The 16,920-nt window shown below is 41.6% G+C and overlaps 1 protein-coding gene and 1 long non-coding RNA gene across 3 annotated transcripts in view; one reads left to right on the plus strand and one right to left on the minus strand.

Moving 5' to 3' along the window:
* TNS3 (tensin 3) overlaps nucleotides 1-16,920 on the minus strand; it is a 592,547-nt gene that overhangs the window by 439,854 nt on the left and 135,773 nt on the right. For both annotated transcript variants that reach the window (XM_029589689.1, XM_029589690.1), the window contains exon 4: nucleotides 632-673. Coding sequence is in view for 1 of the 2 variants with exons in the window: in XM_029589690.1 (XP_029445550.1) it covers nucleotides 632-673 (42 nt within the window). In the remaining variant the exon portion in view is untranslated. The remainder of the gene's footprint in view (nucleotides 1-631; nucleotides 674-16,920) is intronic.
* LOC115084606 lies at nucleotides 1,638-4,978 on the plus strand. The gene is made up of 3 exons (XR_003854606.1): nucleotides 1,638-1,723; nucleotides 2,361-2,427; nucleotides 4,270-4,978. It is a non-coding gene; the product is annotated as an uncharacterized LOC115084606 (long non-coding RNA).

A 16,920-nucleotide genomic window follows, 5' to 3' on the forward strand; every position in this document is an offset into this window, starting at 1 on the left:
AAGTGCATGAAACAGCCTCCCAGTAGAGGTGATGGAGACAAGTATGTGAATTCAAGAAAGCACAGATAATCTCTGAGGGAGTGGTAGGGATTGTAGAACTGAACAGGTGTGTGGATGGGCAGAATAGATAGGCTGTATGGTCTTTTTCTGTGTCACGTTTCTATGGCATTGGTCCTGCTAGGAACTCCCATCGGCTACCCTGGGGTAAGGAGGAGGGGGAAAGGTGACCTGGATAGGGACAGAAATTAACATCAAGGGTGGGGTTTCACATCAAGGGCTGGAAATACCCGCCTACCCTATTAACAGGAGAAGGAATTGAGGGCTCGTCAAGGAGGGGGAGGCTTATTTTTTTATCCACATTAGTTTGTCCTGGGGACTTGGCCATGATTTACAAGGGCCTTCTGGCACTTTAAAGCTCACAATACAGGGCAAGGCAGGATTTACTAAACTGTGGTACTCATTCATTGCAGTTTACTAATTACCACAGGAATTAACTTTGTTAAACCTATTATTAGTAAACAGGCCCCTTAATTTTAAATGGGCAAGAGACCTAGGATGGGGAACTGAAAGCATTTCTTTAAAACATGCACAAGATTAGTCAGACTAAAATATAAAAAGAGAAATTACTTACTGCTCCAGTTACATGACTCAAAAATGTCTCTGAGTTCTCTGGCTGAAATGAGAAAAACAAAAGTTAATTAAATCTCAACAAATCCTTTCATAGATTAGATACATGAAGGTTTTTGCTTCCTTGCCATAAGAGCACGATATGGTACATTAGCAGGGATTATTAAAGCTCACCAAGGGCTCCAATCATCCAAAACATTTTTTGACCTCTGGAAGGTAAATATTTGGGAAAAATAAGCAAATTAATAGCAACTGTGGTAAAAGTAGACACTTAGAAGATACTTAATAGCATATCAATGAAATACACTAGGGGCTGCTGGTGCCAAGGTGAATTCCTCAAAGCACTGGAACCTGCATAGCCAAAAATCACACACTTGTAGCATCACAACCTCTGAATCTTGACGTGTGTGTAGGGGGATGTTCTTGCTGGTCTGCCTGTTTTGGGTTTTTTGGGCCTAGCAACTTTCTTCCTGCTTCTTTACGTGTTCAGCTCAATTAGAATCAGCCTTTACTGCCCTATAGCACCATGAACAATATCTAGGATTTTTTTTTTAGCCTGGCTATCACAGTGACAATCCTTGGCCAGGGCCACAGACTGTGGCTCTCTTCGGATCCTGTGGGAAATATGCGCTTGCCAGCAAGCCATTTCATCAGGGTTTAAACACTAACTTCCCTTCTCCCTGACCTTTGCCTGAATAAAAGCATCACTTGTGCTTAAGTCTCTGCCTAGGAAAGGATACCTGACTTCATGTATTTCTCTGGCTTGTGCTTAGCCCTGAATTCCTGGGGGAGGGGCTGGGTGTTCCCTAGTCAGAGGCAGGACAAAGTCAGGAGGTATAGATTTCAGCAGCCAATGATATGATCCGTGCACACCCCCTGAGCCAAAGCCAATGGTGTAATGACTCTTCTGTTGCTATGGGAAAGTAGCCAATCATGTAATGACACATCATCTGCCTTTGTATGAATGTACAATAAAAGGAAGAGCCTCGTGAGGGCTAAGCCCTCTTGCCCTTCTCTCTTCCTGCCTGCCATGAAAGCTGTCTGATGCCTCTTCATTACTCCTACAGGATCCCAGCTAAAGTGGAGCCTAAATCTGGTTGGTAGATGTTGCACTGAATGATGGATGGGACTACCTCGCCCCCAGGGGCTGTGAGCACTTAACTCAGCAGCATCCCCAGCCCTGGAAGATCCAGGGAGCAGAATCCTGGCCCAGGAATGAAACTCGTGTCCTCTGTACGGCAGTGCACAGCACTTGTCACTGAGCCACCGGGTCAGCCTGTTCTTACGCTGCTCTTGAAACTCTCCGTACCGTGCTGGCCTTTTGGAGGACAGTTTTCAAAGGGATTAAGTCAGATAACTAAGTAGTCGCCTGGTTAGTTCAGCACGTTTGAAAAGAGCAGAGAGCTGAGCAACTAAATTTAGCCACCAGGAATCTAGATTGAGTTGCTGAAAAAAAAAAAAGGCCATTCCAGGAGGCAGACTTTGGTCGGGGAACTCAACTATGCACATATATTTGCTTTTCAAAATGTATGTGCATAACTTATGTAGGCTCTTTTACCTCGCTCCTTGTGTCCGTCACAGAGGTACAGCCAGGTCACTAATGACATACGGTGATGAGATTCCTACAGACAACCCCAACATGGCTGCCGATGATTTAATGATATTAAGACCCATGCAGAAAACATAACAAGGCTGTTTTAGCTGTCACTGAATGAGACTGCACTATGTTTCAGAACACTAAGAGCCAACAAGCAGAGAAACGGGATTGTCGTGGAGCCTGGGCAGGTCTGGCACGATCAGGTATGTATACCGTGCGTTTGCACAGAGCAGCACACCCGGGGGGGGTGGGGGGGGGAGTGGCGGTGGTAGCAGCAGGTGTCCTCAATCTGTCCCTTGTCCAAGTGATGGTTGGCCGGTGACCCGCGTGCAGACACAGCACAGCTGAAAAACTGGAGAGGCCGCAGGGCCACCGGCAGAGCCCAACCTACAGACAACCAAGAAGAAGTAAGACTGCTAAGTCCATGGAACAGGTTCTCCTACCTCAACGAGACAAGGAGCAGTGGCAGCAGCGGAAGAGTGACAGAGGCCCCAGTAGGGCTGCTGGCAGATCAAGAAAGGAAGGAGAAAGCAGCGCATGTGTGCGCGTGAGAGAGGAAACCCGTCTGCCTACATGTGTGTGTGTCTGTGCGTAAGAGAGGAAGCCTGCATACGTGTGTGTGTGTGATAAAGGAAATCTGTGTGTGTGTATGTGAGAGATGAAGCCAATGTGTGAGTAACACATAGCCTCCGCGTTGCATGTTTTTTTTTAAACATAGGATGCAATTAATTTTATTCATCGGCTTGTACTTTTCAACTGGAAAGATAAAGTCCAGAATTGGGGTGAAGCAACCCCTAGCGAGCACCAAACTGAAACCCTCATCAAATGAAACGTTCATTGGCAAATAACTAAGAACATTCAAAATCCTAGAGCTCCAGCAGGCATTAGGCAGAACTAAAACACTTGAAAGAAAAAACCAAACACAACAGAGCTATTCAAAACTGAATGAAGATTTGCCATAAAATAGCACTCACGCCTCACACTGAGAACAAAGCTACGCCCAGCCCTGTGCACTTCCAAACAACCCCTCATACAAAAAAAAAAATAAAACAGCAAACACCCTTCTATAACCTCTCCAAAAGTATACCCTCAACACAGGGCTGATGTTGTCATTCTGTGCATCTGCCACGTCTTAAAATCAGGGTGCAGTAAATCTCCAGAGGGAACTACAGTTGGAATAGCTCTGCCTTCTTAAATCAGACGACCAAGCACAATACACTAATAACCCCCACCTCCTCTCCAAAACAGTCCCTGCTGACACCGTGACCACTGGACACAGATTAATAGAGCTATATTAGAGGAGAGCTGCCTGAACTCGGTTTGTATAGCAGCTCTCCCATGGGACTGCCTTTCTTCAGCCCTTGACACTGAGTAAACACTCACCCAGCTTACAACAACACAGGAACAGCGAGAAGAATGAAGTGGGCAGAAAATACGGCCCCAGACTTAAGATTCCTTCTGTCAAAGTGCCGTTGGCCAGGATGGAGCTTCCATCCCCCTTTTTCAAGGCTTCAACAAGCTTACGCTTCATACTTCGACAAAGGTTGCACTCACTGAGGCTGGACAACTTAAATAACTAAATGCAATCTTTGCACTAGCTCAGAAGAGCCGTCCTTATCCAAAGATGAGATGTTACAGACAGATTAGAAGGGTTCCAATACCCTGGCATGGTCGGGCACCACGATATCCAATAGCCAAAAGATCTTCATTCAAAAATTGGAAGAAGGATCCAACAGAAGAAAATAGATTAAAGCATAAGCGTTGGCAAGTTAAATGTAAGCCACTGAATAAGACAGAGTTCAGGCAACTCTCCTCTAATATAGCTCTATTAATCTGTGTCCAGTGGTCACGGTGTCAGCAGGGACTGTTTTAAAACATTATTGCACAGACCCTATACTGCTGTACGCTTATTTTTCTATAAGTGTTACATGATGCAAAGAAGACTCGAGGCAATAAACGGCAATCGTGCTCAGCTAGTTAGTCAACGATTTACATTCTCCAAATTACCATTTACTTTTACTTCCCATCCCTATCATGTCTCATAGGAGAAGGAAGACTGGCACTGATGCAGCCCATCCCACCCACCATTTTTAGGAGAGAAGTGGCACCATTGCCGCTTTGCCAGAAAGCCAGACATCAGAAAGGCTGGAGAGAGACAGAGAGAGACAAAGAGTAGGAGACATGAGAGTTCACGGAAAGGAGACAGACCGAGAGACAAAATGAAGTAGACTAAGGAGGTTTGTGACTTGTCAAAAACCTTCTGAAAGCAATTCAAAGAGGATTTCAAAATTTCACATCAGATTTTTGAAGAAAAGTGAAGTGAATTTCATTGGCCTGTGGATCCACTTTGGATTTTTTGAAAACTGTAAAGATCCATCAGTCCAGGCTGATATCTGCCTGTTTGTACATTTTTATTACTTACTGCTTGATTCACCAAGGCTTTTCTCCTATCCTGTGTCTATGGGAAAATACCTTGATGAATCAGGACCTTAATTTGTCTAGGAAAAAAACTCCCCAAGTATTCGTCTTGTGTGTTATCACAAGTGCAACCATGAAACTTCCTCATTCAGCAATGTGGTCTCATGTGAGAAAATGTGCCAGATTTATAAAGGCAGTTTTCCTAGTGTGTGCTTATAAATCACGCGCCATGCATTAAATGAAACTTAGTAAAATATTAACATAGCCAATCATGCAAGTCCCTACTGTATGGGAAAATGTGGAAGCAGCCTGTTTCTTTTGTAATATTTTCTGTAAATTTCCTGCCTTGAGCTTTGGGAGAGGCAGTTTAAATCAAATAAATTGAATTGTTCATGTTTCAGCTATGCTTCTCCTGCAAATCCACACATTTTAAAGAGTTCCTGCCTGCTGTCTGGGGAATCTGTGAATTGTTAATTTTTGTCCACCATAAGCAGCTTTATGACCACAGAGGAACTTACTGGCTAAATCAACATGTAAAATACTTATATTACCCAAATGTCTGAAGTGCCAAAAAGCAGAATAGAAATCTAAATAAATAAGAATGCAGCACAGCAGCATGCTAACAATTACGTTTCCCAGGATTAGTAAAAGTAATGGCAACTGACCCATCTTCTGAAGTGAGAATTTTGAGCAGTCCTAGTTTTTGAACTTGCATCCCAATACACGACAGGCCTATTTAATCAGTCTTTTACTTCTTCCCCATGGAGGGGAAAGTTGCTGGATCTCATAAATGAGTGCTCTACCTTTCTGGGTCAACTCTACCACTGAAAATCGGCACTGCAAGGCACCAAAATACCGTATATCAGATGGCGTGAGAACAGGCCAGGATAGCCCCAGTCCCGAGCAGCAGCAGCAACAAGAAAACGTGTCTATATCGTTTTAACAAGTCTGACATTCTTTACATGGGAATAGGTTCCAGTTTTAATAATACAAAATTGAGTAAAACAAGCTGTTTACCACAATAACAAATTTATAAACATGGGCTTGTATCATCTTCACCCAATGTTAGCTTGATAAAAGTTAGTCACCAATAATATTAAAGAGATTAAGTGACAATTTTCTAGGGCAACTATAAAAGGCTGATCCCAAGAAATAAATCCAATGATGGGATAAGTTGAAATGTCTTTACTGTATCTATTTGTGTATCCCTTCTATGTATAAACCTCAAAGGGCAGTACTAGCAGACTCTGGGGCCTATGTTCTAAAGGTTTTCCCTTATTTTTGTGAATATGGGTAAAATGCTTTGCAAATAGGGCCCTCAATGGTGTAATCTAGCCATATACTGATGAACAAAGTGGGGGGAAAAAAATTCAAGGACAGTGAAGCAAGGCACACTTTGTGAATGAGACTCTCATACGCAATGCAATCCTATGTTGGGGTAATCACCATACATCGACGTTTGTCCACAATTGTTAAGCACCCAAACAGATGGCGTAGTGACCAACAGGGTGAAACAATCTGGTAGGAGGATTGACTATGTCTCTGTGCAGACAAGGAAATCCTTCTCCGGAGAATTTAATGTAGTTACAGATCTAGGATATCAGTCTCTTATATCATTAGGCAGCTGAGAACAGATTTAATGAATTTAGCCCACTCCAGGAACTGTGGTTGCAAAATTAAGTCAATTTATTTTCAAGAAGGGGATATTTATAAACAGTCCCATCAACAGGCAAATCACAGACATGGATAGATATTCTTAAGCCACAGCAAGATTAGCAGCAAACGCAATACCATGATCAGGCTATTCTTTATGGGTAGGCTGAACCAGTTTTAAACCGTTAACTCACAAGCTCTTCCTGGGCCCCAATGGCTGACCGCAGAGTCCCTGTTTATATGGTTTTACTGTTAGCCCCAAAAATATAAAAAGTCCAAGAAATGGCCAGGAGATTCCAGAATTAGGGTCTTAAGAGCTCAATTTGAACGAGTTAGTTACTCAGTCGCCAGATGCATAAGGGCAGAACTCCTCCTGGAACGAGAAGCTTCCTAACAGATTTTCTAACTCTTCTTAAGGGCCAAACAAAAGGCCAGTCTAGGAGATGGCTGGGAAACTGGAACCTCCCATGTTATTACAGGAACCGGGACAGAGATGTTAGCTCTAGGGCTCCTTCCTTCAAACACTCTGCAGGTAGTCAGAACATAAGACCCCTAGGGGGCTCTAACTGTCATCTCTGGGGCTCTAGGCAAGAGGCTTAAAGGCCTTTTCACAAAGCAGGATCCCAGATTATGTAGGCGCACCTAGCTATAATGACTGGCGGCTACATATAACTGTGGATAATGTCATTTTTTTAAAATCAGAGGTCCTGTTTTAAGAGGACAGTTTTCAAAGAAATTTGCTCAGCTAAGCAGTGACCTAGGTAAACGTCCCATGTTGGAAACTGCTCTCCTCTCAGTGGCCAAAAGTATGCCAAGCAGGGCTTTGGGGTAGGAAGCAGGACAGTAAACAATGGGATTTCAATTTGAAATCCTGGTACGACCCAGAGCCCCCCCACTAGTGCCGGATTTTAAAAGGGAAAGTCCGTGAGGAGTTTCCTTTTAAAATTTTACTTCCTGGTCAGTTCCAAAATTGCCTCCCTAAATGTGAAGGATTTAGGGAGTAAAGAAGCTGGTTATCCGGATCAGATGTGTCATCACTGGTGCACGCAGAGCTCCGAGTTCTCTCTCAGGCCACACTGACACGATCCATGTCAGGTGATTAACATCAAGGACATGGGGACTTAAACACAATGACCTTAGAAAATGGGGAAAGGTTCTGAAAGAATTATTTCAAAAATAATCTTGTAATGCACATGTGATTTTCTTTTCTTGGCGTAGGATTTTACATATTTGGTTGTATGCTATGCACATCATAGATTATACGAGTGTCCTATTCAGAGAATATGCCAGACAGTCTTCTCATTGATTGTGGGGGAGGGGTTCACAAGAAACTTTGCTCATCAGTATTCAAGTACAATATACCTCAGAGTTTGCTAGAATTACTCTTTGTGATCACAGTGCTCTTCTGAGACTCTTTTCCCACTGGATGTTATATACATACACGTAATAATAGTTTTCACAAGAGTTAATGGAAATCACACTTGCTTATTTGAAAAACATTCGTTGCACCCCTTTGTTTTTACTAGATGGATTTAAAAAAAAAAAAAAAGATTCATTGACTTTAAGAAGATTAACCTTCTTTATCCTGACAAATATGTGGCAAGTGAAATTGTTAACAAGGCAAGAACTGGTTCTAGAAGAACAATTTGCTTCACCTCTGTTTAGAAAAAGCCATCTGTTGCTTGCCGACTACAATGCAGAGAAAGAAGGAGATGCTCATGAAGGAACCTGGATGAAGGGCCTGAGCTATAATCAAAGACCCAAGAAATGACAGGAAAAAAAATAGTACTTAAGCCCTTGGAATGCCCAGACACTTCCCAATGAATATGCTGGAAGATCTGCTTCCTTTGTTCATCCTGGAAAGACAAACAAAATGTTTCCCCACCTTTGTTAAAAGTTAGATAATCAACAGAGTTTAACTTTCCCCTTCCTGGAGTCTTTTGTCAGACCACTACTCGAGGCATCACCTGGACAGTCCAGTAAATGCAGGCAGAATTCCAGTTCTTCTCCAAGCACTCATGGGATAACTGCTAAATCCACCTTTCCCCTCCCTCTAATCATCACCTCATTAAATAACCCAAACCAACTTAAAATAAAAAGAGACAGCAACAGCAGCAAATCTCTTGTTCTGAATCTCTTAATACTTTTCTCCAACATGGCAATTTTCCCTTACAACAAATGATCTTCTTCCACAATGACTAAGAGAAAAACAAAAAAATAAACTAAGACTAGTGGAAGGTTTCTGTATTTTCTTTTCCAGAGGGCAAAATTCCGTAGAATTTACAGCAATTCATCACATGCATTGCAAACCATCACAACATAAGAGTGAAGGTCCATTACATTAACAGGAAAACACAATACCAGCTCTACGTCTGGTCCTTAGGTGAGACAGAGATACTATCAATGTTTAGCAAATATTTAATCCCATTCCAACCCTTTAATAAAAAGTTTAAAAATTAATCTAATCTTCATGGGAGGTAAAAGAGAAACAGGTTTTGGCATGCCACAGAGCACATTCATCGGTTTTAGTTTTTTTTTCATGGTAATTTAGTCTTCCTCCATGTCTCACTTCACTTCCCTGATGTGATGTGTCCTCTGCGACGGTGCTCAGAGGGCACGCTAAAAATGCACACAAAAAGGTTTCATAAACTCAAGTTCATGAACACATGTATTAAATGTCGACTTCACTTAGATTCACCTTCAGAGTCACTGCTGCAGAGTTCATTTCCCCAGCCTGATTATAATCGCATCTCGTCTTGATCGTGCAATATTTAACTCAACAAGCAGAATTTGGGCTCTTGAGTAAGTCATTGACTTGAGTTAGGGTGTCCCGCTCTACTGATCATTTTGTTTGCTGGCTCTTTGGAGTCCTTGCAAAGAACCTGGAGAAGTATCATGTTGTACTGTACAGCACACAAACCTCCGTATGTTGCTTTTCTTTTATACAGGGAGGACATGGAGTCCAGTAATTTGAGTACACAAGCAGGAAAGCTCATAAAACAGCACAAACTCTAGGCCTTGGCGCTACTAGGAAGTCTGTAACAATGGCAAACCACGTTCTTTCCTTCTCAAGGTAAAAATTACCTTCAGGTATAACAATTCTTTTATTCTTTTTCTCCAGCCCTTGATCCTTCCAGCAACCATGACTTTACTGTGCTAATGATTTACTCAAGTAAAAAAAAATAAATAAATAAAGAACCAGGTCTTGAATGAACAGTAAAGATAAATAAGCATCAAACAATTCATACTGTGAAACAAATGTCTAAAAGTCTCATCTTAAATACTTCAACACCACAGAAATGCTTCTATGTGCTGCATGTTGGTGAAATGAAACCAAAATGAATACAGAATATTATCAGGTAGCAATACGGGAATGCAAGGCCAAGACCAGCAACTCAGCAACAGCTCTGCATGCTGCCATTCGAGAAAAATGGACTTGGTTGCCAGAACTAATTTCTGCCCACTGGGCCTGCAGGACTGGAGACCATGTGGAGGCAGCATCCACTACCTTGGGGGTGAAGGATACCTCCATTATCCCACAATGCCGACACCTATAGATGACATTCAAGGATTCATGACTACCAGGTTCCAAAGGCTTCTATGGTCTGTGAACCCTTACTAGGAGAATGGGGCAAAATCAGGGAATAATATTCTGGCAGTTGTGAATGAAGGCTCATAGTACCATCACCTTAGACCTTTATGGGGGAAATAATAAAAGTTGCCCACATTAATGCAAATACCAGGAGGAAGGAGGATATTTATTTATTTATTTATTTTTTACCTGTGAGCTCTGCACCAATAATCCAAACACAATGACATGCATAGTTTTTCTTTGATAATTACCACAGATACAAAGTAGCCATGTTTGCATGCGCTTTTTCTGGGAGGAAACATTTAAAGAAAAAAACCCCACATAGACTTAAAAATGCGATCTACGCATATTTTCCTACATCCACTCAAATGTGCCTTTCAGAACACCACCTGACTAGGAGGGTATAAGGGGTAGATTTTAAAAGGTGTGCAGACGCGTCCGTGTAGGTGCACCACCCGGCGCACGCACATGGATACTCCGGTGCACGCATGTTATAAAATACATGGGCCACGCGCACTTACGTGCTGGATTTTATAACCCGCGCGCATGTGAGTGGGCGGCACACGCAATGGGGGGTAAAATTTTGCAAATTCGTGCAGTGATGAGAGCGGGGCTCCCCCAGTTCCCTCCCACTCTGCTCCAATTTAGGAGGGAGGGAACTTTCCTACCCCCTACCGTAACCTCCCTTTCCCCTCTCCTCCCCACCCTCTAAATCCCCTTTTTTTCTTCATGTTACTTCAGGGCCGGGGACAGCAATGAACGGTGCTGTCCCAGCCCGCCCACCCACCCCCCATTTGTCAGGGCCCGCCCTTTTTAAAATGTGCGCAACACGCACAGGGCCCGGCCATGCGCATAAGTGGCGATTTTTACACACTTGGTGGATTAAAATCCGGCCGTAAGTTTGCATGTTATAAAGTACCCAGACATTACTTTTTCCTGCATTGAAGGTGGCCAATTTTCAAAATTCCAGTGTGCAGGAGTGTAACACATTTTACTCATGGAAATAGACTTTCAAAACTGCCCTCCTACTGTCACAAATGTAAATCAACAGGGTTGGGAAAGGTTCCTGCTTTGTCAGATACTACATACACATTTTTAATTTTAGTTCACTCTTGATCTTGCCAACAGAGCACAAACTACATGAGAATCCAAACATATTAACTATATACAAGGTATCACAGGTTAACGCTTTGCTGAAATGAATTGCTTATCAGATTTATTATCTTAATACAATGGGTCTGATTAACAACTGCATATTTGGCTATCTGGAAACAAACAACCTTTTTCTCTTCTTCTGTAAGATTTTTTTTTTTCAATATTTTATCCCTGCTCAATACACCTACCCTCACTTTTGTGTATTCAGGGCTTCCATATTGTACTTATTCAGAATTTTTATCTTTAATTATATTGGAATTGGGTTTTTTCCTGTCCACACTGGCTCAAGGTGAAGCACATTAACATATATAGCATAAATAAAACAACTGACTGACAATCATAATATGACAATAGAAACACAGCATTGACATAAACCACAGATACATTCCTAATATTGCACAACAGAGTAAAGATAGCCATGTCAAATCGGGCCTCAGATCTCTCCCTCAATGCACAACTCCTAACTAAATGAATCTAAGTAGAATCTTTTGAAGGGCAGCACCTTTATTTTATTTTATTCTACTTTTAAATTTTATTTTTTAATTATCTTAACCATATCCGTAAGTTATAATTTTATACTCTTAGGTTTTATAATTCATATTTAGATGGCCTTTTAGAAGTTTTAATTAATAATTTACTGTCTTTTAGTGAATTTTATATTTATGAGAAATTGTAATTTTTCCTCTCTCTCTATGTTAATGTAATGTAGAAATTGTGAACCGTAGAGATGGACTTTGTCTAATCAACGGTATATAAAAACAGTTTAAATAAATAAATAAATACAAGTAATATCAGCTGCAACAATAACTGAAAATGGGAGCCCTATAAACCAGACTGATACTGTCAGATAAAAGTCATGTTAAAAAGACAGGCCTTGCAGTGCTTTCTAAAGCCCAAATAACTCCCCATAAGCCTTAATTCTTTAGGGATAGTATTCTGAAAGTTCAAGGTCTACCAATGAAAAGGTCTTCTTTCTTGTATCTACTAATTTCTTTCAAATGTGGAATACAAAAAAAGAGCATGCCGGGAAGATCAGCACATCTTATTTGAGATATAGGCCTCCAAACGGTCCTGAAGATAAAGCGATGTATTAAGGAACCCATGATAAAATCTTGAACAGAGTCCTAATCATTACCAGCAGCCAGTGAAGACCTTCCAGGGCTGGTGTAATATGGTTCCTTACCTTCAGCCCCAATGTATACGTAGGCTGCCGTAGTTTGGATAGTTTGCAATCTGTTTAGCTGAATCTTTAATAAAGAAATATACAATGACCTGCAGGAGTCTATCTGGGTAGCCATCAGTCCACAGGTTACTGAAAGTAAATCCCTCTATTCTAAATAAGGCCTTAGATTATGAATTAAGCGATGTCGTATGTATGAAGACCTAACCACACCTGAAATGTGAGCTTGAATGTTCAACTCACAATCTAGAACCGTACCCAGGATTTTCCTTCCAATTTTACAGTGTCATCTAATGTTAACTGAGGGGTTCAAATAAGTAAGGAAGCTTTCTGTATCTAATGAATGTCTGTTTCTGAAGCATTTAAGTTTCATTTATTGAAAGCTAATCATTCACAAATTGCACCCAAGCAAGCATAGCTTCTCTACACCCTCTGTTCAGTCTTTACCTATAGTACCATATACTTGAATGTCGTATGCATACACATGGAATGCCTGACCACTGACTAATTAACTTACCTAGGGGCTGAAGGGAAATATTAAAAAATAAGAGTGACAACACTTGCTGAACTCCAAATTGTAGATTCCAAGGGACAGAGAGTCACCAACCTTCACCCTTGGAATTCTAAGGTTCAAGATGGAGGCAAATCACCTTCAAATCATAGCATCCACTAGTTTCTTTAAATGTGATCAGGTTGTTAGCAAGTCATTTAACCTTTAACAATTGGGAATGGCCAACCCAATGGCTTAATGGCAGTGTTCTGCCATACAGGAGATCCAGGTTCCATATTCAAGTCCAGCTGGGCTGTGGAAAGGGAGTTTCAATCACTAAATAGCAATGCCTAAAATCTAGATTCTAGAGTGTACACATACTTGTTTCTGGAGGGATCGATAATCTGTGACTCCTGGCTATGAACTGTTACTGCTAAGATGACAATTCGAGTCCAGGATGGGCTAAGAAAGGAATGGGTTAACAAATATGGGGAAAATGCCAGGTAGTTGTGAAAGAAGGCTCTAGCCCCAGAAGAGCTGATTCGGGTTAAGTTGGAAGCCCAAAAGGAGCAAAGAAAAACTGCAGGGCAAAGAAAACAAACAAATAGAAAAGGAAATACTGAATGGAATGTAGAGGCACTCAGAGACAGATGTCTCAGAAATAATTCAGTCTGAATCTGTTGTTTCCTAATGGTCGGCAAGACATGCAGATCATGCTTTTTCTTTCCTTTATTCCACACTTCAGTATATATTATTAGGTGATTAAAGGGCATTCAAGCAAAGAATAAAAGTTAATTCCTCCTCCTCCACTTCTATACACTAGAAAGACATCATCCCTTCACTCTTCTACTTAGTTGCCTTCTGTCTAAAAACTGGATTTCCAAGAATCTACTATTGCTAAATCCATTGTCTCTATCAGCTGACATGTGATGAGGACATAACTGAAGTTACTAGTACTACTAATCATTTCTATAGTTACTAGATGCACACAGCATTGTACTACTACACATAAGAGGCAATCCCCTCTTCGTACAGCTTATTATCTATTCAAGACAAAAAAGCCAAATAAGAGACTAGAGAAGTTTTCTTTATTGTGAAAAATGATTAAAATCAAGAAGGATATGATCGGGAGGAACGGACATTAAGATTTAAAAGCAACCTCAAAAAAGTAAAATTGCTCTTTCCTGGTTTTTTTGTTGTTTTTTTTAATCTTGAGTCTTGTTAGACCAGTTCATTACATTTGGGATTATGCTGTTCCTCAGCTGCCAGAGACAAAGAGCCCACACCTTTTTTCCATGGCCTCACTCTGTTCATAAGGGGGGAGAAAGGGGCGTAGGCCCTTGCCAGTAGCCTTCTGCCAAAGCAACTGGTCAAGGACCCAATTCTTTTGCCCACTTCATAAATATATATAATTTTGCAGTTATCCTCAAAGCCATTCCCTTTCTCAGGAGAGGCTGGAGAGGGAAGACTGATACTTCAGGCATCTCTACTTATGGCTCCATTATTTCTGGGCGAGCCCGAGGAAAGAAACTTCTCAATTAAGAACAAAGTTACCTTCCTTTTCACCTGATAGATAAGTCCAATACACTTGGGAGGTACAAAAGCTACCTCCTAGGCAAGGCAAGAGGAAGACGAGGCTTTTCTTGAGAACCCTGGACTTGAAGGCAGTTTCTTCCTTTGCCTGTGCATCTAGCTTATAGTGTTTAGAAAATGAATGCAGAGATAATCATGTCACAACCCTGCAGATTTCTCTTGGGGAGGCCAATGATGCTTCCACCCAGGAAGATGCCTGCATTCTCATGGAGCATCTTTGGCACTTGTCTGCCATTGAGTATATATGCTGAAGAAATGGTTTCTTTGATCCATCTTGTTATTGTGGCTTTGGAAGCCACGTCTCCTTTTCATTATCCTCCAAACAGCATGATAAACCTGTCCGATATCACTCATCCACTAACCATTTATTTACTTAAAATATTTATATTGCACCTATAATGAACGTGCTTCTTCCCCAGAGTCTGGGAATCAAGGGAATAAAAAGCATACTTTGAAATGTCTGTATGCTAATACCAGAAGTCTAAAAAATAAGATGGCAGAATTTATATAGCACTGAATGAAAAGGTACACTTAATTGGCATCTCAAAGACTTGATGAAAGAAGGATAATCAATGAGAGAGTGCTATACTGCGGTAGAAATTATATCACAATAGGGTGGATCAACTTGGTGGAGGGGTGGCATTTTATATTACGGATAACAGATTCCAACAGGATAAAGTCCTGCAGGAGACTAAATGCACAGTAGAAACTTTATGGGCTGAAATTCCATGTGTGATGTGGAAAAGTATAGTAGTGAGGGTATACTATCATCCACCTGGCCAAAATAAACAGATGGGCAATGAAATGCTATCAGAAATTAGAGAAGCTTTGGAATGTTTTCGGTCAACCAATTTCTCAGCCATAACGGATGCCTGGCCACTATTACCGAAGCCACCCCTCTGGCTAAAGTGCAGACTAAATCGCAGCCCACATCTGTCAAAAAGGCAGCCGTTGGTTCCATCACTGCAATGGAATTCACATCAGATTCATTGACTTCCTGAGAGAGACATAAACAAGAGTGAACCACCAGGGAACAACAAACTATCTGCAAATTCAGTTTCATTGCTTCAAAGACCTGCTTAAGGATAGCCTCAGGTCTCCTATCCTGTGCAACCTTCAAGGCCGCTCCCTCTTCTATGGAAATAGTCTGCTTTGTAACAGTACACACAAGTGCATCCACTTTCAGAAAGCACAATTTCTCTCACAGCTGGATCCAGGGGGTACAGTCCTTCCCCACAGCTTTCCTCCTCTTCTAATTTCCCCCCTTGATTATGCATTACCTCCATGAAATGTAACAGGGCCGCGGGTCACGGTCGAACTACTTGCAGCAGTTGCTCTGCCTGCTGCAGCCTTGCTCTCTCTTCTGGGTTTTTTTTTTTTTTTTTGAAGAGAATAACTTCATGGGAGAGCTGCCAAGTGCCAGAGCTGAAGAGAGGAGGGAGGGAGAGAAGGACCTCAAGTACTAAAGAAATTATTATTATTATTTTTTTTTTTGTCTAGGACTAACTCCACCCAGAGGGAGTTGGGGTCCTCCTAGGGGGATCGTTAAGTCCCACAGGAGCAGGGATCCACCTCAAGGTAATTACAACCAGGTAGAGCCACTTGGAATGCTGCTCCTCTGGGGAAAGTCACCCCAAGGAGTAGTTGTCTTAGAAGCCTTGTAGACTGTATCAGGCAGGAGGCAAACCCTGAATCTGGAAGCACTCCAGTAGTCCGCCCACACGATAACAACCATGGCAATGGCCCAGTACCGGCGCCAGTCCAGGGCCTGCCTTGCCTCCGCCTGTCCCCACAGCACATAGTGCAGAACTGCCAAGTTAAACCAGTTCCTGAAGAGAGATTTTAGACCAATTCTGGATTTCTGAAAGGCCCAGCCTGATGCATTATGGGACTAGAAGCACTAATTAGAATGGGTAACAGAGACTACAAATACCATAATGCAGTGGGATGTAAATTCAAAACCAGGACTGGCCGAAAAGTCTCCCCTCCTGGAAGTGGGCAACTTGGCAGCATTGCGTAGTGCCAGCCTCTATCACTCACTCCCTGGGGCCTGGCTCCTGCTGTTGCAAGGAAGTTAATATATTTAACAATTAAACAAGGCTCAAATTTAAACAGTAAGACTCAGTTAACCATTTAATATTTTACATAAAATGTGTGAGCTGGGGGGGTCACAGGATGCACTGCTCTCTGCGGCAGAGATCTAAATGAAAGTGGATGAACGGTTCAAAAGTAACTGGGGGTGAGATACGGAAGATACAAATATGATCATCTTATCAGGCCAATTTCCTTATAAGAAAAAAAAAAAAAAGGAGTCTAATGAATGTAATCACCACCTTTACCAAGAAATTAGGAAAAAAAACCCACCAAAAACAAACACTAAGACTGACACATAAAACTACTACAGAGACAGAAGTCTTATATGTGAAAGTATTTTGTATCTATACAGTGGATAAACTCAAGGAGCTCAACAATGACATGGATTTATCCTGCCACACTGGTGTCTATGCGAGTGCTGAATTCTATAGCATTCCCTTCTTCCAGTTTAGCACCTAACACGCATCCCATGCACAAAGACGTGATGATAATCTTTGTTTTTAAAAGGCTAGAATAAACTG

The sequence above is a fragment of the Rhinatrema bivittatum genome, chromosome 2 (genome assembly GCF_901001135.1).
Source record: "Rhinatrema bivittatum chromosome 2, aRhiBiv1.1, whole genome shotgun sequence".
NCBI lineage: Eukaryota > Metazoa > Chordata > Amphibia > Gymnophiona > Rhinatrematidae > Rhinatrema > Rhinatrema bivittatum.